Source organism: Microtus oregoni, unplaced genomic scaffold (assembly GCF_018167655.1).
Source record: "Microtus oregoni isolate MIOR12 unplaced genomic scaffold, Mior012 000016F_ref0000370, whole genome shotgun sequence".
In the NCBI taxonomy this organism is placed as follows: Eukaryota; Metazoa; Chordata; class Mammalia; order Rodentia; family Cricetidae; genus Microtus; species Microtus oregoni.
In genome coordinates this window covers 12163633-12189276 of record NW_024543075.1, presented here as the reverse complement: position 1 = coordinate 12189276, position 25644 = coordinate 12163633, and the positions used below count along the sequence as shown (strand labels likewise).

Sequence of the window (25644 nt, the reverse complement as noted above, 5' to 3'; positions counted from 1 at the left end):
AGGCCCCGGTACACCGCACACTGCCCTGGACCATGACAGAACTCTGTCTGCCAGTCACCTCCTATTTTACATCCTTCACGTGGAAACAATAGCCCCTGTCCTGTCCCATCCCCTGTCCCCTGCCTCCTATTTGCCAGTAGTTTCACAAACATACTTAACTTATCTTCCTAAAAACACTGGAGCCAAGCAAGCAAGCTGTGGCATCTGCGGCCCAGAGACAATAGCAGACAAATTAGGCCCAGCGAGGAAGCAGTCCGATGCCCATTACCTTATAACCAGGAAAGTCACATGACTGCCAGGGGGACTTCAAGGAGGCACAGTTCCCAGGGCCCAGTCCCTCGAACCATGCCAAGAGGGTCTACCTTGCATTCTCTACACCGTTTAAAAATGCAGAATCACAGACACACACCCCACCCACTGGCCCTAGGAGACAGACTTCTTCTCTTACCCAAAGGATGGGTAGCAGCAAGAGACATTAGCTTTCACCTCTAAACAAGCATAAAGACTTTCCAGTCGGCCAGTGGAACCACCCTCCAGTCCTAGGCCCTTGGCCAGTGTGACTGCCAGAACAAGCAAGGCCTCTTCCAGCTGGGCTCTGTCTGGCAGGGCACTTTGTGCTTCAGCCTGGGAGGGAAGGTGGCCTCCATTGGACAAGGTGAACAGAGCAGACAGCAGCAACCTACCACATGGCCACCCAAGGCCCCTCCAGGCAGGAATGCACACTGCTTATAGCCGAAGGCCTATTTCCCTTGCACTGATGGGAAGGAATGGTGTAGAGGCTGGGATCACATCCCAACCACACTCTCAAGAGAGCAAGAGATTTCTCTAAACAACACAGGGCCAGTACGCTGAGCGGCAAGCCCTAATGAAGTAAGGCGTCCACCTCTAAGGCGGACACTCAGGAGGGCCCAGTGAACACCTGAAAGATGAACGTGGAAAAACCTGTCCTGGAGAATTCCCCTCTCTGTGCCCTGTACTAGGACCAAGCAACCTACTGCCACACAGATTTGGGACCAAGAGGTCAACGCCTTTTTCTGGAAGTCCATCTTCCCCGCGGGCCTTTCCATCCAGACCCATCTCCGAGGCAGGGAACACTAGAGTACCAACTGGGCACACTGACCCTCCTGCCTTTCAGCTGAGCTAAGGGTGTGTAGGCAGAGAAGACCACGGCAGTCACTGTCACCCCAAAGCAAGTGAGTGTGCGCTGATTGGCTGAAGAATGTGGGATTTGGTCAGCCCGCTGACCTGTGTGAAAACAGATGGTCTGAGGCCGGGATGAGATCACAGTGGTAGGGCAGTAGGGCTACGGATTGCAGAGATGCAGGCTTACTCCTCTCAGGATTGGCATGTGATCCCAGGAGTCACCTTACCTCTCTCTTCCAAATGCCTGAACTGGGAGGTGAAAGGAGCTCTTGCTCGCCAAGGCCACTGGCCAAGTCTCCGTGCTGTAATCCTAAGAATGGCAGTGGGAGGATGGTTCGGAGCTGTGAGCTGTGGCCAGGTCTGACCCTCATTCTCATGGGAAGATTACCAAGATGTGCTCTGGACCTAAACTGCATCTTGCCTTCCTGAAGGGAGCATCATGTACTACCTCTTCCAGAAAGTGCAGAGAAAGCCTGCTTGAGAAACTACCCCGAAACCACAGTCTGGGCAGCCTCTTGGCCTTCCCCAGGTCTGAGGAAGATACCTCAGAGATCTCAGGAACCCTAAGCAGGGACTGGGTGCCCATAAGAGAAACAGGAACTACCTGGGTGACATCCACAGCGGGCACCTCGCCCAGAGGTGGGTACCTTTCAGATCCTTCTTCAGAGACAAGACAGCAGTGGAAAATTCCAAAGACTTTGCTCCACTCCTTTACAAGAAGGCTCCTAAACCCCGGCTAAAGAGACCAAAATAGGCAGGTTCTACTCTGGTCCCTGGTCTCGATTGTCAAACAGAATCAACTCAGGAACTTTAGAAATACCAGTGCTTGAGTCCCTGATCCCTTCCCCCAGCCCTAGCCATTCGCACAAGTCGTGACATAATCAGGCCTGAGTCCAAGCAACTGGCTTTTTTGAAACCTCTACAGTAAGTAATTCACAGTCATGCGTAAGGACTGCCTTCTAGAAACTCAGCACACAGGGAGCTAGCCCTCCCCCACAGGCTCTTTAGAGAAAGGTCGGAGACCCAGGCAGGCAGGCCTTGCTGAGGGCCACTCCCCCACAGCACGTCCACACTGAGACTAGCCAGCGCAGAACCATCTGTCTGGGGATGAGGAGTCTGCCCAGCCCTGGCAGGGGCAGACCCAGTTCCCCTGTGCTGGAAGATGTGCAATTGTGTTCTCTGATTACTTCAGACATGCAAACAAAATATGATACTGTACAAACCTGGGGTGGCAAGGACCACAACGTAATTTACTTTGAGACGTCTGAATTACAAATTTAAAAAATAAAAAGCTAGATTAAAAAGCATGCACACACATGGCTTTGGAAGCCCTTCTAACAACCTCTTGAGTGGAAAAAAAAAATGGAATCTGAATAAATGGTGAGGCTGGAGCTGCCAAATTTACTTCCTGTTTCCCCCAGAAGGTCACTGGGAATAATTACATTTTCTTGTGAATCTGTCTTTTGTAAAGTTCAAGCAAAACATCTCAGTCTTCCCAGCTAAGGCCCTGACTTTGGGCCTGCAGAAGAAACAACTCAGAGTTCAATGAAAGAAAGAAAGAGAGAAAGAAAGAAAGAAAGAGAAAAAGAAAAACCATAGGAAGGGGGGGGGCAGTTAAAATTTCTAAGTTTCACTGCTGTGTTAACAAGACCAAACAAAATTTATGCTTTGAGATGAAACAGAATGAGAGCCTCTAAGTTCTCTAGCTGGTATCACTTAGATAGCGTAGGGTAGGGGAAAAGCAGGCTGTGGGGCCGGCCAGCCTCAGCTGGTGCTACCGGCTTCTCTGCCTTCTAGCTGTGTGGCCTTGGATCAGGTACCCGGCCTAGCAGAGCCTCAGTTTCTTCTTCAGCGCACGGGGAGGCCAGGCTGGGGCGGCGGGGGGGGGGGGGGGGGGGGGGCTTGTCTGGGTTACAGCCTTGGGGACAGCATCCCATCAGCACAGAGAGAGAATCTCTCTTTGTACAATGGGAGATGGAAAGAGCGGGCGGAGGAGTCAGCGGCTGGCTTGCCGCCCCATCCTGGGGTCAAACTGGCTGTTTACCAACATGCTTTGCTGTCACCCCCCGGAGAGTGCTACCTCGGGAAAAGCCCCTCTAGAGACCCACAAATGCCTCGGAGGTGCTCCTGCTTTCCACGATGTCCCAGCAAGATCTGGCCACACTGCTCCCATCCCCCCCATGCAAAAGACAGCTTCCCCAACAGCCCCCCACAGCAGGAGAGAGAGACCAGTTAAAAGAGTGGGGGTGCCTGTCACACTTCTCTGTAACCCCTGACGTGATGTGAAAGTCTACAAGGTAGACCCTTTGAAATGCAAAATCTCCCAGAGTCCTTCAAATGTGTTTTTATTTTCTCGGGTTCCTAAGGCTGCTTTCAGACCCACCCATCAGCATTTTCCCTCTCAATCAATTGGCATTTAACAACTACCATGGGGGTGGGGGGTGGGGATCAAGGACATCTCTATTTTTTTTTTTTTCCAGAAAAGCTCAAGTGTCACCATTCGCTTGGAGGTGGAGGGATAACTTTGTCCTTGGCTCCAGCCTCCCAGCACCCGCTCCAAAACATCCTGAAGCCAAGTTTCTCCCATTTTATCAGCAAGGCATTAATTTCTGCTCAGAACCTCAGAATATTTTCGTAGACAAGAATACAAGTTCCCTCTGACCCAGGTTTCCTTAACATTAAGACAGAAACCATCAAAACCACAGCCCCAAATGTACAAAGGCCGAACCTTCAGCAAAAACCATGTGCACTGGAGGTTAAGTCCAAGGAGTTACCTGAAAACAGTGTTGTTTGGCACAGACAATTACGTCACCATATGAAGAACCCAAGGGAATGGAAACTGCTTTTGAATATAAACTTTTCAGCGGTGTGGTCATTAATCATGTTAATGTAAACCGCACTAAAACAAAAATTTTCTAAGCAAGTCTCAGGGCACATCAGCATATCTAAGCCCCTGGGTTTGTTTCCAGAGTTCACATCCCAGCAAGCAGTGAAGCTACTGTTAATGGGGTCAGCTATTACTAAGCAGTGCCCCAACCCTGGAGAATAATAAAGGTGACTGTGGTGTATAGAAGAAAAAGAAGAAAAAAACCTTCATGAAGTCAGGCAGGAAACAAACAGAAACTAACCAGAGAAGGGGAGTGAGCGCATGAGTTTTGGAAAAATGTATTCATTGAGCAAGTGTGAACACAAACGCCTCTGGGACGATGTTTAAGAAAGGAGAGCAGTCAGCATTTCTGGCAGCACCCAAGTCCCTGGGCAGGCTCTGTTTTGAAGCGTGGAGGGCAGGGCAGCAGCTGGACAAGGAGAGGAGGAATGGAGCCCAGCAGAGCTAAGCAGCCCTGAGCCCAGCCAGACCCAGCCATGTGCTTCGTGTTGGCAACAAACCGGTTCTTTCGAGAGAGGAGGAGTCTCCGAAAAGGACAGCTGCAGCAAAGCAAAAGCAGAGAGGCAAAAACCTCAAGAAAGCCCCGAGATTGGGGCTATCCCCTGAAGTTCAAACAAAAACAAACCACCTTTGGGGTTTGCAGAACTACTTAATCTATTAACACCCCCTCCCCTCATTGCTGGATCAATTAAACAGAGCCTGTCCACATCTGTCCACATCTGGTTTCCATATAAAACCAAAACTTGTACTATCAGCATATTACATAACAAATTATGCCTGCAGGTTTCTTTTATTACACATCAGAGAGGTGTGCATGGTGGTTGTGGTAATGATGGGGGTTGGGCTGACCTGGGGATTTAAGTCTTTTTTTTTTCCTCTCAAGGGCACAAATAAGAAGTTTTCCAGACTGTGAATAATTTAACCCTAGAAAGTCTCACACCCGAATGACAGATCAACCAAGTCTGTGGACCCAGCCCTCAGTCCTCAGTGCCAGCTGGAGAGGAGTGGGTTGAGAAGGGTGTGCATTTTAAAGCGCTCTGCAGGCACCAGGTTTGCTCCACAGTGTCCCCTGCTGACAGTATTTAAACACAGCTCCCCATGAAGGGGAGGAGAGAGCTAGCTGGCCAGAACAGCCTTGGCTGAGCTCTCACCAAGGGTCAGACACTGGCTAAAGGGACTCACTTAAAGCAAACCCAGCTTCTACGGAACTAAAGGACGGGAACGCTAGGGGATACCGAAGCAATCAACAGGGTGCAAAAGTAAGATTAGGAGGGAGGGAGGGAGAGAGACACACAGATAGACAGACAGACCAGGAAATACCAGGGTTTCCTGTAAAAATATCAGTTGAGTGATTCCCCTTGAAGTATCTATCTAAAGCCCTTTCCCTCACATACCTACTATGCTAAAAGGGGAGAAACTGATTAGAATCATTATCAATCAAAACAGTAAACTACCCCACTTATCCTGCCTAGAACACCCTGAAATCCACATCTCAGCAATCGCACGTCAGCTTTTCCATGATACTTGCTCTGATGTTAAAATGAACATACAACAAGTTCGTCTTCTGAGGGGGAAAATAACAAGTCCCCGAGCAGAGCAGCTTTGAACTGGTCTTCGGCGCATCGTGGTCCCTGTTTGGACATTTGGGAGAAACCCATAGGCATTCCCCAAGCCTCTTAGATACACTTCTTGCTTACCACAGCATCCAGAAGCTGGATCTGTACACTCCTGGATGTACAGCTACAGTTAGTAAACTGACGACTCAAAGCATCTTTAACTAACAGGGGTCTATCACCTGGAACAAGTTAGTTGTTTTCTGCTAATCTAGTGCACAGCAAAGGGCAGGTGGTGGTGGTGGTGAAATAGCTCCAGACCTTCAACTCACTCTCAAAACTGTAACTGAGATAAATCCCTGCTAAGTGGACAAATTAAAATGAAACCAAAACCTTGCCCGGTCAGGAGCAGTGAGTTTCAGGGGTGGGCAAACTCCACTCTTTCCTAGGACCTCAAATCAAATCGCATCTTTTTAAACTGGAGTCCAGGATTCAGCAAGGAGGGATTCCCCCTTCCAGGCGTGGAGACTGCTGGGAACACATATGCTAGCATGTCATTTGGAGGTCTGCTAATAAGCTGAAGGAGCACAAGACGTTTGCCTGGCTTCCTGAGCCAATAAACAATGCCATTCCAACTCTTGAAGCAGTCAACAGAAAACAGCCCCTTTTCTCCACCGTCCAACAATTCAACAAACATTTGTTCCTGTTGAACAACCTTCAGCCAGGCTCCATCTGCACCAACTCCTGCGAGACAAGCACCACGGAGGCGGTGGCGGTGGCGGCGGCACAAATGCCCTGCCCAGGGGCCAACACCGGAATGCAACCCACGGCGGGGGCCACTTTCCCAACACCACGGAGTCCGGATTCTACCGTATGGAATACTCAAGAGTGTGGCCTATAGGAGGCAGAATCCCATTCACCAAATGCTGCAAAGAGGTTTTCTTTGTTCGCCATGGTACTAAGTACAGTACGTGTTAATGAACCCGGCGGTCAGAAGGAGCACGCTTGGCATCAAGGAGCGTCCGAAGGCGACGGTCCAGAGCAAGCCTGCCCACGCAATTCTAGAACCATGTCCCGCACCCCAAGCATTGTTTCCCTGGTGCGGAGGTGTAAGAGGAGCTACGGGGGGTGGGGGTGGGGGGTGCCCGAGAAGACACTGAGGGCAACTCAAACCACAGACCTCTTCGGATTCTGGGATTCCAAGCCTCTTTCGTCCCGGTCCCACCAAGAGAAACCCCTAGTTGGGAACCTGACTTCCACCGGCTCGCAAATCAAGGAATGGCAAAAAATGTGACTAGACTAGTATCCTGTGACGGACGGCCCTCTTCGCCATGTGCAAAAACCACGCCAGCACAGGCGACCCCCACTCGGCAAGCTCTGGCCGCAGCCACGCCGCCGGCTTTCCCTCGCGAGGCAAAGCGCCCTCTCACCCCCTTCGCCACCTCTCGGGCCAGTCGGGCAGTTTTGGAGTCGTCCCTGCGCACCCACATCCCGGGGGTGGCGGGTGTAAACTTCCGCGAACAAAAGAGTTGTCTGCAAACGATGCAGAACTTCGGGGCTCAGCGCCTTCGCTACTGCCACAAGCCGTGGCTCAAGTTGAGCCTCAGAGGAGGCTGCCCAGGACGCAGCCGTCTCCGCGACCGGCTGCCCACCCCGCGGAGCACAGACTTTTCTGCAGCTCCAGGTTTGCTCTTCCCCCGCCTGCGCGCTGACAAGTCTCACGCCTGCACCAGGGCAAACCAGACTGGGCGCCAGCAGAAACCACCCGATCCGCCGCCTAACAAGGAGAAAGAGGGGAAGAAAGCCAGCAGCATTGGGGAAGAAAAGAGCGAGCGCAGCGCACGCGAACCGGGCTTCCCCCACCGGCGCCCGGAGCACGCACCGACCCCGCTCCGGACCAGCCCCCAGGCGCGGTTGCCCAGCCCGGTCGCTTACTGTGCGCGCCGGACGGGGGCCGTCACAGCTAGTGCTCGCCAAGTCGTCCGGGTTGCCCGCCCGCGTCTGCCGTGCGCACGCTCTCCTGCCGGCGCCGAGCGCTTTGTACCGAGCGGCTCCCGGGGAGGAGGAAATCGACTTGTCACTTCCTGAACTGTTTGCAACTCGTCCCTTTAACTGGCCTCGGCCAGGCCGACAGTGCCGCCGCCGGGCCGCCCGACCGCGGCTGCGTGAACTCAGCGGCGCTGTGCGGGCGGCGTCGCGGCCCGGGCGCCCGGCGTGCCGCTACGAGGTGCAGTGCGCGCAGCCGCCGGTGGGCGGGGAGTGGGGGGGGTCGCGGCGCGCCTCCGGCAGGGTGCCGGGTGTCCAGCGAACCCACACCGCGCGTCCCTCGCGCCTGGAGGCCCCGTTCGCGGGAAATAGCCCCGCACGAGTCAAGACCGAAACCCAGGCCGCATGGGCCAGCTTCCGGGTTAGGCTTCGCAGTTTAAAAGAAGGGATCCTATCTAGGGCGAACAGGATCGCAAGGGATGGGGGAGGGCCCTGGAACGGCCACACTTTGGGATAATAAAGCACTGTTCCTGACTTTGGGTGCGATCTGAAATAGAGGAATTTGTTCTTCAGATGCCACATCCAAAATACATGCAACTGGCGAAGGAAGGATTTGCGGTTGCTAAGCAGAGGCAGGGCATGTTTAGTTCTGTAACTTAGGATGTTGACTTAAGTGCAGGAATGTAACCCTGATAGAATAAGCAGAGTATTTTCATTGTGCGGCTCACCTGGGGGAGGGGACTATGTTCCTTGTGAAACGAAGTCCTAGATTTCCTATCACTCCTTCCTGCTGATGTGTGTTATTAACCTTGTATCCAAAAAGAGATTTTTTTAGAGTTGTTTTTTAAGTCCCTATGCCCGATTTGCGTTCCCCTTTGCCAAAAAAACAAAACACCTCATTACTTTACATGGATTGTGTCTGCACCATTTGAATGGTTCTATTCATAAATCAGGAAACTTTTTCTGTTGCTTCTAGGAACATTTAATTGGTTTTAATCCAATGTTGAAATCCCAGTATCAAACATAAATGAACAATTAACTTTTTGAGTTTGTGTGCACTTGGGAAAACTATCAGATTTCATGGCTATTGCTGAAATATTTCAGTTTGTCACCACACTGGACCTATTCTTTCCAGAAGAGCATGAGCTAACCTCATTCAGACTGACTACAGTTCATTCTAGAGATTCTGCCATAAGATTAAGATGTTCATCAGAAAAAGTCTGTTCATCTCAGAGATGATGTGAACACAATCAGATCACCCCAAGGAAGCCGAAGTGTCCTAATATCTAGAATACAAAGACGCTCATATCCAAAATACATTATTTTCTTTTTTAAAATGTGTTATGAGCCAATTAGGAATAAGAACCACGTGTTCTGTCAAAGGAAGGTATACTTAATGTCATTTCCCTTCCAGAAAGTCACCTTATCTCAGTACCACCACCTTAGCCTCCAAGTGCTGTTAAGGATCGAGTTTAATGCACTAACTTTATTGGGAGGCCTAGAGTGACTCCTGCTGGCAAACATTCAGTTTATCCCTGCAATTACTAGTTCATTGGGTCAACTTAAAAAATCAAGATGCCAGGGGTCCTACGCCTGGAAACAATTATTGCAACCATTATTCTTGTAGCTTTCAGGACCATGTTAGTCTCATGAAATTCCAAAGATGGGGGTTATGGGGCAGTTCCTTTGCTCTAACACCTCTTTTTCCAACCCTAAACAGCCTGTTTTTCTGGTTCTTAGCCTTTCCTGACAGTACCTAGGACTAAAACTCCTGCTTAAGGAGCTGAACTTTCCAATGTAGTTGTCTAAATCTCAATCTTCAACACTAAAAAGACATATACATTAAGTCCTCTATAAAAGTTATCACACATTTGATTCTTAATGTTAAATGTGGTCTCTTATTATAAAAAGTTTTGTCCACAAAGCTGCTGTATTAAAGTTTTGTTTCATTTAGAATAGACACAAAGCCAGTCAACTGAATTTAAGATTAGGTAAACAGCAGCTGGGAAGAGGGAGGGAGTTCGACTGTCTACCTTTGTTCACGCTTAAATGGTCAACCAAATCAGAACCAGATTTATAGAGTACAACCAGACGCCTAAACACAAATTCATAGGCCAATTCAGAAATAAGTCCACAAATCTAAAAAACGACCACTTGTAACTCTGCCACTATCCTGGATAAATACTAACCTGATTAAAACCATGCAACACCCCAGAAAGTATAAAATGCAAGGATTACTTTGTCTCTTGCTCTAAGACCAATATGGGACCCAGGGATAAATAAAGCAATACTGGTTCTTTTGGCTTTCCCCCAAAAGAAGAACTAGCAAATAGAGGGCTGTTTGTGTGTGCAGTCTGTCACTGAGTATCCCTGTTACAGCTCCTCGATTCCAAGCTCAGACCTCTTAAGCAACAGGAGACAATAAGGGTGTATTTTATTAAGAAAGGGTGTAACCAACTATAACCTGTATCAACAAGCTAAAGAAGTGTTCACCTAAGCACATCTGTGGAGAGGGTAAAGGTTGCATTTGATATATACTAAGGAGTGTCTAAGGCAGTTAGTGTATGTTTTATTTTTATGCCTTTAGAACCACATCAGTGTGATGTTCTGTGATGTTCAAACAACAAAGAACTAAGCTTTGAAGTTTGAAGTCAGTGCCAGTAACTGTTCAGTTTCACATCTATCTATACCTATGTCTAAGAGTACACCACTAAAACTTGTAAGAGACTAACCATAGGAATTCATTTAGGGTAACAAAGTGAACTAAACATGTTAGACATGTTCTACATTGGGCCCAACAGCAGTATGCAGATGCTTGTGTACCAACCCCTTTATTCAGCTTCTAAAAGCCACTGCCTCTTTGTCACACTGTTGTATCAAAAGCCAGTCACTCACATTTCACACTGTTCTTTCTACATCTGAAAAGACCTTTTTTTCCCAAGTAAAACCTTTTTAAATTGCTTATAATAGATTATGGGAAGACAGACATCAGCAAATCCACCTGAAATGTTTTCAAAGAGATTGGCTACTGAGAGCGAGTTGATAAAAAATTCTTCTTTGGAAAATATGTAAAGTTTTTGGTCAGATTTAGAAGGCAAAATCTGGGCCCATCATGGGGCAATTTTCTTATGTGAATCTTACTCAGAAAAAGTCTGCATTTTTTACCACATCTACACTGAATTACAACTAATAGGCCTACCTATGTAAGAAACATGTTATAATACACAGATCCTTTCGTTTTTTTCCTATGCTTTTTATCCACCTATGAAAATAAGTTAAAACCTTAGGGCTATAATATTTGTGTGCTAGATATATAAAGCACATGACATTTTAGCCAATTTAGAAGCATTTCAATTCTTAAGAGGAAAATTGTATTTTTAAATCCAAAAATAAATCAAATTTATTTTCATTGAAAAATAACCACAGCAGTGAATTTAACGATACTAATCTCAATCCTTTGATACAAAATAAGAGTTGAAAGCAGTTTGGAGAGCAATGACTATTGAAATCTGCACATGCGAAGCTGTGCTGCTTGGTAACCGAATGTCTAGCACCATTGAGGTACGAAAGCATGCCAGCTGGGACGGCATTGTGCACCACAAAGTGTGGGTTGTAAGCCTATGTCCTGAGCACAAATCCTGGTTTCCAAGTTGGCAGGTGCTGAAAACACAGCAAATGTCACGCTTGCAACTCTGGACGGAAGACCTCTGGGTAAGGCAAGCTAAAAAGAACTCAGTGAGAGTTAAAACTTGAAAACTCAAACAATTTGGTAGTAACTTTTTTTAAAGTTCCTACTGACTATTATTATTACGATGATGTGCTACAAGAAAACAGAGGGATGAAAAGCAGACATTGAGGCTTATTAACAGTAAACAAATAGGGAAAAGTGTAATAAAAGCATATGAAAGCTTACTAAACCAGTCTTATTAGTCCAATACTAAGCTTCGAAAACCTAGGGGGCTGGAGTCTGAAGAGTTTGGAGCACTTATTTATTGCCTTTGTAGAGGACCTGGCTTCAATCCCACCATTTTAATGATGGTTCCAGAGGATCTGATGCCCTCTTCTGGCCTTTACAGCCACCAAGCACACACATGGTGCACACATAAACATGCTGGCAAAATATTTATACACACAGAATAATTCTTAAAAAATTTTTACAAAAAACATACCCTCTGATGTATTTGTGACAGAAACTGAAGTGGACTTTAGCGTCACTACCACACAACTAGTCATTTACAAAATTTTCCTGTCACTCCACCAAAAGCAGCTAAAACAAGGCACAGTGGTGGTGCACGCCTTTAATCCAGCACTCGGGAGGCAGAGGCAAGAGGATCTCTGTGAGTTAAAGGTCAGCTTGATCTATAGAGCAAGCTCCAGGACAGCCAGGGCTGTTGCACAGAGAAACCCTGTCTCAAACAAAATAAAACAAAACAAAACAGAAAAACACTTCAAGCTTTTTCTTATTCTTTAGAATTCATTTAGTATTTACAATACAAACCCAAATTATTTTTCCCTGTTGAACCTATTGTATAAGGCACTGCCTCAAGGTAAACCTATTTTTAATTTGGCCATGCTGGTAAGTTAAAAACTACTGATATCCTTCCTATTCCCCTCAAAAGGACAAAAGGACATTTTCCATTCATTATCGAGGAACCAGGAATAGTTCATGATTTCACAGGTTTAAATTTACAATCTAAATCCTGAATCCTTTAGTTTTAAAATCCAAAGGGGGGAATTTTGTCTCTGGGTCTATCAGGAGGGACTGGAACACCATGACAACATTCACCCAGGCTGCAAGCTTGTGAATCTTTTCACTCTCCAACAGTTTGTCATTCTGCTGTATCCAAACGCTAAGGCCTTTTGTTTCCATTCACGCCATTGTCATTTTCAGGATGAGATTCACCTGGTTCTTTTTTTTTTTTTTTTTTTTTTTGGTTTTTCGAGACAGGGTTTCTCTGTGGCTTTGGAGCCTGTCCTGGAACTAGCTCTTGTAGACCAGGCTAGTCTCGAACTCCCAGAGATCCGCCTGCCTCTGCCTCCCGAGTGCTGGGATTAAAGGCGTGCGCCACCACCACCCGGCTCACCTGGTTCTTTGTTTCCCTTCCCTGCCAGTTTTGTATGAGTTCTCCTGCAGGTGTAGTTCACCACACCTGAAGCATAAAGGAATGGGTATGACTACAGAGCGGGAAGGTGTTAGCTTCAGGGCAGAGTGCTTGACCAGCATGCATGATGTCCTAGGGTTAATATGAATGAGAACTTGACTTCCTATTTTAAAGAACTTACAGGTGAGGGACAAAAGAAAAACATCTCAAGACTTGCTAAGAAACAAGGTTACTCTATCATTATTCTGTTAAACCACCTTGATCATAGCCTGTTCTAAAAAGACCTCAGGCTTTAAAGACATATCTTTAAAATGGCACAAATACTTGCTGGGCATGGCAGCAATAATCTCAGCACTTGGGAAGCTGAGGCAGCCAGGACTACAGTAATGCTCAGGAAAATAAATAAAGATTCAAAAGCTACAATTTACTACAAAGGCTTGTAATCCTAGAAGTAAGAAGGCAGAGGCAGGAGGCTCCCTGTTAGTTTGAAGTCAGTGAATTTAAGCAGTCAGAACTACATAGCAAGACTCGGAGTGGGATGATCAAAAGAAAATCTGAAATTTCTTGGGATCAACTAAAAAAGCAGCAGGGCTCTGGTCTGACAGTTCTACAAACATGCTAGGCACTCTGAAGCTGTTCACTTAGTCATCAATGAGAAGGTTGAAGACATGTTTTGTAGACTAACATAAACAGTGTTCACTGTGCTGTCACACATTCTTTTGTCAACTAAGGACCAATTGGATAAACTACTATTACTCAACATCAAACAATATAAACGGTAGTTAACTTACCGCAGGCAATCAAAGAAATCAAGCCTGGCTGATAGAAAGTGGGAACTATCTGTAACATGTCAGTCCACTACTTCTTAACTAGCCAGTAATATCCAGGTACATTTACTATTCCCGTTAGACCTTGTGTCCCTGTTTGCTAGACCTTGGCTCAGATCTAATGAAGGAAAGTGCACAGTAACCTTGCCCCTTTGTTTTCAGTTCAAATACATCCACATTAACATTTTCACCACCACATCTACATGTCTTACCATTTATTACTACTTAAAAGATCATGTTCTCAATCTGAAAGGTGTTCCTCCATGCACTCTGAAACATGAGAAAACATCTAAAAATTCTGCACTGTGGCATCTAAACTTCATTCCCTTGGTAAGTAAAAAGGTGCTTCAGCAGCACAGTCTGAGTTAGAGACTAAAGAATGTGTTACACAGAATGATTTTTAAAGATGTTTTGAAAGGTCCACCTGCTCCAGATGCTCCTTCTCTTACTCAACACTCATTTAATCACTCCTACAATACAAACACCTTTCAACGGAACTGAATGTATTAACGTGGTAGCTCTGAGGGGTAAAATGCTGAATGTTAGTTCCTATGGGGAGAATGGTTCTTGGAGGAAAGAGCATTTCTCTGGCACTAAGCTGCTTGCTATGTATCTTTGCAATAGTCACAGTCCTGTTGAGTAGAGTCCACACCTGATTCTCTCCACCTATCAAGCTGCTTCAAAGAAATGGGCAGACAGTAAAGCAGCCTTGACTAAGTATTACATATTAGGTAATTTGTTAGCGCCTTTATCAAAGTTCAGTTTTAGGGCTGAAATAGGGATTAGTATTAGAATGCTTGCCTCACATGCCCAAAGCCCTAGAGTTTATGCCACAGTACCACCAAAACAAAAAGAAAAAAGAAATTCTTTTTCATTAGCAGGATAAGCAGTTACAGGACAAAATGACAGGCTGCCAAAGCAGTGGGTACAAAAGGACAGACCCACAGATTAGACTCAAGAGTCTATGTGATGCAGAAGAGAAGCATCTCAAAGTCATCTAGGAGCATTCTGTTGCATATATCTGGGGCACAGAAGAATCAGAGGAAGATTCGTTAGAGTATCATGATTGTTCCTTGGACTTCATCTTAATCCTACCTTTCTACATGTAAGATGGAAGCAGATTAAACAATAAGATGTAAATTTCTGAATTTATTGGTCAAGTCATCCCTATGGTCAAATAAATATAAACTGAATAATCAAACACACATCAGAAAGAGTAACCAAGCACAACTTTTTTTCAGATTAAAAAATATTCATTTGTTTCAAATATTTTATTACACATGCATACACATTTTTTAATAGTCAGATACCTTGGTTTAAGAGCCATCAAGTTACCCAACAACCGACATTTACTAAATGGAATGTGTTATGTCCTCACACATCCTAGAAATCTATTTTGTAGGCATTGTTCATTTGCTCTCAATTTTCAGGGATCTTTGCTGGTTCCTTCCCCAAAACCATACATCGGTGCCCTAAGTCCCAATGCAATAGTATTTGTAGGTGAGGTCATCATGAAATAACCAGGGTTAGGAGAGGTCATGAGATCAATGCCCTCACAAAGAGACCCTGAGAGGTTATGTGTTTGTTATCTTTTACACACAGAGGTCATAGGAACACACTGATAGCAGCCACCTAAAAGCCAAGAAATGAGACTTCAAAATAAAACAAACCTGGACACAGGCATGGCGATGCACAGTGGGTAAAGGTACCTGATACCAAGTCCAGCAATCTGAATGCAATCCCACTTGGTGGAAGGAAAAAACTAAATCACACAAATTGTCCTCTGAACTCCACATGTGTATGCAGTTCACACACATACAAAATAAATAAATGCAAAAAGAAATGGTGATGGTACCTTGTCAGCACTTTGGTCTTGGAATTCTAGCTTCCAGAACTCTTAGAAAGAATTGTCTGCAGTTTATCGCACCCAGTTTATAGTGTAATGGTATCTGAGCTGCATGAGTAGGAAGGAACTTAAAAGTTAAAATACTCACCACTAGCAAGACGCTTCAGTGGCAAAAGGTGCCGGTAACCAACCCTGATGACCTGAGTTTGATCTTGAGGCCCACATAGTAGAAAGACAGAACTAACTCCTGAAAGATGCCTGACCTCCACACACCTGCCACAGCCCACCCAAACCAACATGTACATAGACATATATGTACATGCATGAAACAAATAAACAACCATTTTTTTCTTAAAGCTTATCTTCCCCCCTTCCCCCTACCTTCGTGACAGGGTTTCTCTGTGTATCCCTGGCTGTCCTGGAACTAACTCTGTAGACCATGGTGGCCTTGAACTCACCACCTGCCTCTGCCTCCACAGTACTGGGATTAAAGGCTTGTGCCACAACCACCCAGCAAGTTTACTTATAGAATGCCCATGATTTACAGAGAGGAACATGGTTTCTCTAGCTCCCATCCCTTTGATTTGTACTCTACTCTACAACAGATTCACAGATCGACTGAGTCACTGAGTTTGTGCTGCTTGAAGACAAAACCCAGGACCTTAAACATGCCAGGGAAGGACTCTTGCCAATAAGCTGCTCTCCTAGACCACTTAAACAGATTTTAAACACAAACTATCTATAATTTTTCAATGAAAGGAACCAGGACAAATCAACTAAATTTCAAATTCAAAAATAACCTATTGCATTTGCAAGTCCTTAGTCAAATAAAATTAACAAAATGTACTCTTCTGCTTATGTAGAATCTTTAGCATAGGAGCATCCCGTAGGAAAGCTGCCTCTTCCTTCTATGCCTGCTATGGTTTGCGGGGGATATACACATCAAAACTGTGTCTTACTTAGAACTACTCAAAATTAGCAAACATCACTCTCATTCAGAAAAACAGCATAAAAATACGTCCACTGAAACACCTCCAATGTTCCCCTTATAAAGGACAGAGATATAAGTTATCCCTCACATCTCTAGGCTTTCCTCCCAAAGCTCTCACGTGGCTCTTTAACTCAGACAATGTGATAATCTATTAAATACCATACCATAATTTTCCCCAAACTCCAATGAGGCTCCTACAGAACGGTAACTGCTTCAGTGCATCTAAATTTATTTCCTCAAAACTCAACAGATTAAGGGCTACATGCTGTCACAGAAAGGCAGGCGGATATGGAATATAAACTGCTCTTTCCTCCACTCTTCCTCCTTGTGTCCCCGCCTCTCCAAGTTCCATGGTTGGAAATCATCCTAAATTTTTTTTTAGCCAGGATGTACTAAAATTAGACAGGAACAAAGGCCTGACATTTTCATATTAGCAAGGGGTTAGGAAGCAAATCTGAACTTGAAGCACCCACACTCATCTACATTTGGTCTCTTCCTCATCTTTCCTTTCTAAAGCAGCAAGAGAGGCAACAGCAGGAACTATGCGTGTTCGGTTTCTACCCAGTTACCATCCCTAACAACAAACTACATTATCAAGGTATCAGTGAAGACCCCTAGTCAACCGGAGTAGTTCATACTTCTTTCTAAAGTACTCTGGTATTCTCCAAGATATATAATTGCTGGATCGTGTGTCAATGCTTATGGCTTTGGGGAAATGGAGAGATTATACTCACTTTTTTAAGAGTAGCTTCAAGACACCACACACAATAAAAAAACAGACACTGAAATGTTTATAGCTTTCTGATACAGTAATAACAACATGTAAAATTGTAACACAGGGGCTCAGCAGTTAAGAGCACTTGCTGCTCTTCTGGAGATTTGGTTCCAAGCACTTACATAGGTAGCTCTCAACTGCCTGTCAAGGTTTCAGGAGATAAAACACCCTCTTTTAACCTACATGGGCACTCCCCAAAATGGGGTATTTTTACAGAGATAAATAAATAAATTTAAAAATTGTTTTTTAAAATGTGCCATTTCTTCAGGAAAACAAGAAAATAGTTTCTTCTAAAAAAAAAAGGAAAACTAGATCTGAGGGTTCTATGGCTTGCTCCAGGAAAGCCAGGCAATAATTGATAACACTTTTAAGATACAATAGATTGCTAGGTCTTCAGTCTTTCTTACAACAGTATCAGCACAACAAAAGTACATTCTATCAGCTCATACTTCCCCGTTTTTTGAGTTCTACTCCACAAAAGCAGACTACTGATACATTCACATTTTAGGAATTTTTCTTATCTTTTTAGTTTGGCTTCTCTGGGCCTAAACTACAAGTCCACAGTAATAGCTTGGAACGCCACTAGAGAAGCCCTTTTAATGATTCCTCTAACTCACTGTGATATAAGATTTTTAAACTCAGTAAGTACCCACTCAAGCTCTTTTTCTTTTTTTTCCTGGCTACTAGAGCCCATTTTGACATCTAAGCTGGAAATGAATGATCTTTCAACAACACCCCAGGGATTTTGGTAAGGTCATATTCAATCATTCATTAGGCTTGGTACCCAGTGCTTTTCAGAGTTCCATTGTAGAACTGGTTTTATTCAGCATTTATGCAGCCTGTGGGCTAGGGTATTTGTCTGCTTAATGTTGAGTTTCATTTCTATGCCCCTAACATAAGAATCCATCAACTGACCAAAGAATTTCAAACTATTCCTCCACTTTCTAACAAATTGCATGGTATGTATGAAGAATAAATTAGCATTAATTTTCTTCCATTAACTGTTAATAAAACATGTTCTTGCATTCTCCCTTCGTCTAAGGACATCTCTGTTTCCTGCCTAACTAAAAGAAATGATAAGGATTTTCTCATTTTTCCCCCCAGTATGTCTTTAAATCTCCTGTGCTCCTTGTTTCCCACAGCCAAGCTCTAGGTTGTGGCAGCCTTTTTTCAGTAGAATATACTGGACAAGACTCCTTTCAGAGGCTATCCACACCCCCTGTAATTAGCTGGAGCGGTTACGACCGTGCAACTCAAGACACTTGGTCTCCTACCCTGAAAACTGAGCGCTGTTTCTGCAGAAGATAGATCCTAGTTCACAGAGGCAAGCACAGGAAGTCAAAATTCAGTCTCTCCCATGGAGACAAACTAATTGATTGTATTGGTTCTTATTTTCAATGTAGGACACCAGACAGTAAAACGTCAGACAAATTCATACTACTTATATACAGACACAAATCTATAAACTGGGGAAATTGCATAGGTTTGGGCAGGGTATGGCGACAAACTCCTGTAATGTCAACACATAGAGACAGAAAGTTCAAGGATCAGAGCTCAGGGCTATCCATAGCTGCAAAGGAAGGTCAGAGCATGCTTAGATTATGTGGAAGACCTTGTCTCGGAAAAAAAAAAAAAAAAAAAAAAAAAAAAAAAAAAAAAAAAAAAAAAAAAAAAAAAAAAAAAACATAAAATCAAACAATTATATATGTGCCTCAAAACTGAGGTTTTACTGTCATCTGGATGAGAATGAACCCTGTCAGCATGCAGTGGTACACTGCAGTGGTACAGAAATTCTAAAAATTTATAAAAGATATTACGGTCTTTTACATATGTTTGGCTCCCTTCTTTTCTCAAACAGAAGATTCCATGCACATCGAAGAGGAACAAGAAGAAAAACAAGCTACAAGGGGGGAGGGGGGAGAAGATCAACTAAATTTGTACTTATTTTAAAATGGCTCTAGTCAAGCTGCGAAGACATGGTATCAGGTTTGAATCACAGACCGAAGTGTCAGTCCCCAAAAGAAACTTGTATACCTGGTTAAAACAACATGTTCTCAATACTTTCTATTTGCTCATGGACCCTGACCTGCAGCACTCACGCCTGATTCCCCATGGACCAGCAGGTTCTCTGGGGACCTGTGCTTCCTACAGACATGGCCTGTTGTGCTGCAGTAGCCCCAGTTCTTGCTTGCATTTCAAACAAGTTCCCTCAAAACGTCTTTTGATTAAATGAAACTACAATTCCAGTTTCTTTTTTTGTTTCTGTTTTTTGTTTGTTTGTTTGTTTGTTTGTTTGTTTTGAGATGGGATTTCTCTGTGGTACAGCTCTGTCTACCCTGGAACTTACTTTGTAGACCAGGCTGGCCTCGAATTCAGAGATCCACCTGCCTTTGCCTCCCAAGTGCTGAGATCAAAGGCGTGCACCACCACTGCCCAGCCAATTCCAATTTCTTATCCACAGAACACAGGCATCATTCCATCACGTGCTACCCTTCTCTGTACACCCATCATTTCATTCACGGACCCACATAGTTATAAGAGGTAACAATACTAAACTTTAAAATTAAGTGTTTATAGTTTATTTAATCAACTTTAGAGATATTTAATGACTAGGTTCTTAATAGTTTGGTACTATCTGAAAATACTAATTTCTTGTTAGCATTTTCAAACCTTCTATGTGCTATGATTTCAACCATTAAATGTCTGGCTTCTAGAAAGATTAAAGTACTAAGAAGAAATAGCAAGTCCTTTCTTTTTTTCTTTAAACCTTATCAACAGCTTCACAGTGAAAAAAGAAAAAACCTCTACCTTTGCAAACAGAACAAACATGCCCCACAAAGGGACTCAATCAACAACAACAGAAACATTCCAAGCTAACTGTGAGCCAACTTGCTCAAACAGAAAGTGATCTATTGAGCCGGGCGGTGGTGGCGCACGCCTTTAATCCCAGCACTTGGGAGGCAGAGGCAGGTGGATCTCTGTGAGTTCGAGGCCAGCCTGGTCTAGAAGAACTAGTTCCAGGACAGGAACCAAAAAAGCTACAAAGAAACCCTGTCTCCAAATTAAAAAAAAAAAAAGTGATCTATTGGATTGATACTTAGTATATACTTCAGATTTACCCTCTTAAAATTCTAAGAGTACTTACTTCTATGTATTTAATTATTTATTTTAGACAAATTCTCACTAAATAGTCCCAGCTGGATTGGAACTTGCCATGTAGAGTACTGTTATTTTTTAAACCAAAGGCAATTTTGGAATACCTTTTATTTATAAAAAAAAAATAAAACCATCTCAATAAATTATAAAACGATACAACTCTACAGTTTAAAGACCTCTGCCTAGGGAGGGCAAGCTGTGCAAGCATGAACTTGAATCCCCAACATTTATGGAAAAGTTAGGCATGGGTGTATGCTTCAGAGCTGGCAGACGCAAACAAGCAGGTCCTTGGAGGTTGCTGGCCAGCTACCTAGTTCAAACACTGAGCTTCAGGTTCAGTAGGAGACCCTGCCCCAAGGAAATAAGGAAGACAATATAAAGCAGCAATATAAGAAGATACTTGGGCTGGGTGTGGTGGCGCTTGCCTTTAATCCCAGCACCTGATCAGGAGGCAGGGGCAGGTGGATCTGAGCTCAAAGCCTGGTCTACAAAGTGAGTTCCAAGACAGCAAGGACTAAGTAGAGAGATCTTGTCCCCCAAAAAAATAACAACAAAAAGATATTCAAAGTCTTCCTTTGGCTTCCACATGTGTAGCCTATGCACTTGCATGTGTGTGTTAGTACACACTAAAAAGATCTCATATCTCATAAAGAACAATTTTCTGAAAAGCTTAAATTGTACATATTTTAAAGTAACTTCTCACATTTTGCATTCTAAAATAAAAGCTATTCCAAAATCAATATTTTTATTCAAAGTCTATATAATTGTCTCCAAATACTGAAAAGACAACTAGCCTTAATGATCAAGCTGACAGAAGTTACAGGCTTGTCCTCCTCCTCTACCCCTCAGAACAAAAACCATATAATGCAGGACTAGGTAGGCTAAATACTAAAAGAATATTTACCATTTAAGAAAAGGTTTTTAAACCCAATATTCCCAAAAAGCTGAAAATCATCAAAAGTTATATAACTTTTAAAAATTTATTTTACATATGCATATTTTGTCTACATGGATGCTTGCACACTACATGCCTGTCTGGTGTGCAAGGAGGCCAGAAGAGAAGATATTGGACCCCTACAAACTGGAGTAACAGATGGTGTGAACCACATGAGTTTTAGGCAAAAACCCAGGTACTCTGCAGGAGCAACAAGTGCTCTTAACTGCTTTCCAGTACTCCCAAAGTTACATAATTAAAAAAAAAAAATTAAGACTCAATGCTAAAATATTATCCCAAATACCGTTTCCTTAAATACTAGATATATATAGACGATACACTTTATCTTTTTCAATCTATAAATGCCCTCCAGATAAACGAGCTCTTAGAAAGAGTACCTTGTCTCTACCTCCCTCTAAGTTCACACAACTGACAATCCCCTTCCACAGAAAGATAATGACAAAACTCAGTTTTCACTTTTCTTTTGTGTGTGTATGCTTGCACATGTGTGCACTGCACACGGATATGTATGTAGAAGTCAGAGATCATCAGGTATTGTTGTGGAATATTAGTTATAAAGATATGTTATATTTGCTTCTGCCTTTGTAAGTGATGCACAGATATGTCACATTTGTTTGATTAAATAAAATTAATCTAGTTAAGTGAGTGAAGCGAGGGTTCTTTGGTGGGGGCTGAGGAGAAGGATGGCCCTTTATCAGGAGAACTGAAGAAGGAGAGGAGTTTAGCTACCTGCTACTCAGCCTCTCTGAGGTAGCAGGATTTCTCCTCAAACTCTGAATCCTGAGTTCTTTAGAATAGAGATTTAGATCAAGTTTCCTTTAACAGCCATGAGAGAGCCGGTGCCTGAGGAACGGATATCCCAGCTGGCTGTGCGGCATCAGAACTGCTGCTGGTAGGTGCCGAGTTGCAATGCCAGTCGGGAAAGCAGCTGCTTTAGGTGCCAGCACTACAGTGAATGCGAAACAAGGAATCTTTCTCAGTCGTCCTCAACTTTATTTTTTGTGAACTTATTTTATTAATTTATGATTTATGACTTATTTTGTAGATTTATTTTAGTCTCAGTGAACCTGGAGCCAACGGATTCACTTAGGCTGCCTGGCCATCACGCCTCAGGGTCTCTGGTCTCTGCTCAGCAGCACCGAGATTATAAGCAATGCTGCTGCACACAGCACTTTACACAGGCGCAAGGGGTCTGAACTTAGGGCTTCATGTTGACATGGCATTTTTTTTTTTTTGAGAAGGGGTTTCACTGTGTAGTCCAGCCTTTTAACTCCAGTTTCTCCTCCTACCTCAGCCTCCTGAGTGCTAAGACTACAGGTGTGTCATGCCTTGCATAAAATTCAGTTCCTGGGAAAGGACAGTCCCTCAAAACAAAGAGAGATAGTAAAGAGTAATAATGGATGTCATGAGACTCAGGTGACTAACTCACTATTCTCAAAGTCCACAGTCCAGCACTAGTCAGTCAGTTGTTAGTGATCAACACTAACAAAGGGCTACACAGCTCCTAAAAGTAAGTGTCCACCTGAATTTTGTATGTAGCACTGACTTAGATACTATAAAGACAAAGATTTAGCACCTGGGAGTAGACTACTACATTAGAAGAAGAATTCTAAAGTCAGCCAGACCCAACTATGAATCTTGGCTTCACTAGGTACTATCTGGCCTCGCAAAAGTGTCTTCACTTAGGGGCTGGAGAGATGGCTCAACAGTTAAGAACACTGGCCCTCATCCAGAGGACTTTGGGTTCAATTCCCAGCACCAACATGGAAACTCACAACTGTCTATATCTCCAAGACCTGATACCCTCATACATATATGCAGGCAAAAACACCAATGCACATTAAATAATTCTTTTTAAATTAAAATAAGAATATGGGGGGTGGCTGAAAAGATGGTTCGGAGGTAAAAAACACTAGCTGCTCTTCCAGAGGGTCCTAGTTCAATTCCAAGCATTCACATGGCAGCTCACAACTGTCTGCAACTCCAGTTCCTGGGGATCTGACACCCTCACACAGACATACATGCAAGCAAAACACCAATGGATGTAAAAAATAAAAAGGAATCATCAAAAGTGTCTTCACTCTTGGCTGCAGCTCTCCTACGCATAAACAAGTAAAACCTTGGGAAAATACCTGGAGGACTCAATGATTTAATAAAACATCATTAGTTAACATGGAACTATTCTATCTCCTTAAACTACCCATCTCTCCTCCACAGGGTAAAGACTAGAGAGTTACCAGTGTGGTGACTCACACCTCTAATCTCACCACTGGGGAGGGAGAGGCTGGTGGATCTCCGAGTTCCAGGACAACCAGAGCTACACAGCGAGACACCGTCTCAAAAATAAATATGTAAATAAAAATATTTCATCAATTTCTCTGATTTTGCTTAATAACATGACAATCAGGGAGCTCTCCAAATTATCATCACAAAATGGCATTGCTTAACATACTTCATAGTCTACTACACATAAGAAAATTCTTAACTATTCTGGTCTTGAAACAGCTTGGTCGAATCTTCATAAAAGTCATTTTCAATTCTACTTTTATAAACACACAAAAAAACAAGAATATATGCTTCCTGTAAATTCATACTGCCTTGAGACTTTCAACTGTTGAATAGTTACAGAAAACTGCTATAAACTACAAGAAAAAAATATTTATATGTCAAATACAAAATACAATTTTAAATTATTCTTAGTTGATATCTGAATAGTGATTCCCATACTTGTGGTTTCCCACCACCCCATTATCTGTACTCAATCTGCGCAGCCTTGGTGCTTACTAAGTACTTACTAAGCACTATTTGTACTTGCTTCTTCTCTATCAGGTTCACTGTGCTGTACAGTTTCTTCTAGAAAGCTAACTGACTTTGTCCAAGGAAGTCTCACTTTTTTGAAAAACCAAAGCTGCTACAGTGTTTCCAGATCTACCTCCAAAGCTGAACTTGGGTGTTGGCAGCTCTTCAAAAAGCTCAAATCCTGTAAGACAAAATTAAAATATCTGTGTTAGAGATATCTGTACCAACAACATTCTTTCAAATTGTTTCTTTTTTTTTTTTTTTTTTTTTTTTTGGTTTTTCGAGACAGGGTTTCTCTGTGGCTTTGGAGCCTGTCCTGGAACTAGCTCTTGTAGACCAGGCTGGTCTCGAACTCACAGAGATCCGCCTGCCTCTGCCTCCCAAGTGCTGGGATTAAAGGCGTGTGCCACCACCGCCCGGCCTCAAATTGTTTCTAAAAGTGATTTCAAACTGGTAACTGAGCCTAATTTTGCAATTGTTTTTCCAGCTCATCCCCCATTTTTTCTTTTTTAAATGATCAGGGACAGAAAGGACCAAAAACAATCAGCACGGAAGCCTTACCCCCCATTTTCTCTAGTCCTGTTTACCCTACCTCCCCGCCACCTCCTTTAGTCTATTTCTCTCTCCTTGGTAGGAAGCAGCTGTGATGCACTGAATTCTTGCCGTGTGCCAGCACTGCTTCTTATGTGGCTTTCTATGTAGGAACTCAACCACATCACCAATACAAAGGCATGTAATACAGAAAGGTTAAAAAACTTAAAGAAAAAGTGAATTTGTAAATGATGAGAAAGTTTTGAAAACAGACCTCTCGTGGTTACATAACATGGATGAAGTTACCGAACTGCACACTTAATTCATTACCTATGATCTATGGATTTAGTTGTATTTGGTTTTTCTGAGACAGGGCCTCATATAGCAGTGGTTGGTCCTATAGTTTCTATATACCCACAGATGACCTTCAAACTCCTGATCCTCCCGCCTCCACCTAACAAATACTAGGATTAAAGGTATACACTGCCATGCTCAGTCTGAATCATTCATTTAAAAACAGTTAAAATAGTAAAAATCTTATGGGTGTTTTATCACAAATTTTAGAAGATTAAATGAAAATACCCAAACCAAATTACTGTCTTAGAAGAAATTATAACTTTCAGAGCACAGAATGCTTTTAAAAGAAACGCTTATTTAAAACCCAATGTCCTAGGTTCAAGTCTGTTTTCCTACCTCTAAGAGATATATTTGCTCAAGCAATCTTTTCCATGAGCCTGAATTTTATTCATAGATGGTAGACAGCAAAACCTCCATGTGACTTTGTAAAGATTCAAATAAAATAACTAGTGTTTCCCTAAACTATAAAATGAGCTGTAAATGTATATTTTATGGGAGTTGTTTGAGTTTTTTGCCTTGTTTTGTTTTTTGAAACAGGTTCTCACTATGTCGCTCTGGTTGTTCTGGAACTTGCTTTATACACCAGACTGGCCTCAAACTTAGAGACCCACCTGCTTCTGCCTCCCAAGTGCTGGGATTAAAGACATGCACCACTACTGCCTAAGGCCAGTTTAGTCACCATAGTGAATTCTAGCCAGGGCTACAGAGAGAAACTCTGTCTCAAAATAAACAAACA

At 43.4% G+C, this 25644-nt stretch overlaps 1 protein-coding gene across 3 annotated transcripts in view; it reads right to left on the bottom strand.

Annotated features, from left to right (window-relative positions):
* Positions 1-25644, bottom strand: part of Eef1akmt2 (EEF1A lysine methyltransferase 2) — a 90244-nt gene that overhangs the window by 33735 nt on the left and 30865 nt on the right. For 2 of the 3 annotated variants that reach the window (XM_041666445.1, XM_041666447.1), the window contains one exon: positions 23865-24201. In XM_041666445.1, coding sequence (XP_041522379.1) covers positions 24083-24201 — 119 coding nt within the window. In that variant the 3' untranslated portion in view covers positions 23865-24082. Of the gene's footprint in view, positions 1-23864; positions 24202-25644 lie in introns of those variants that run through there. The other variant, XR_005975774.1, reaches the window with a different exon arrangement.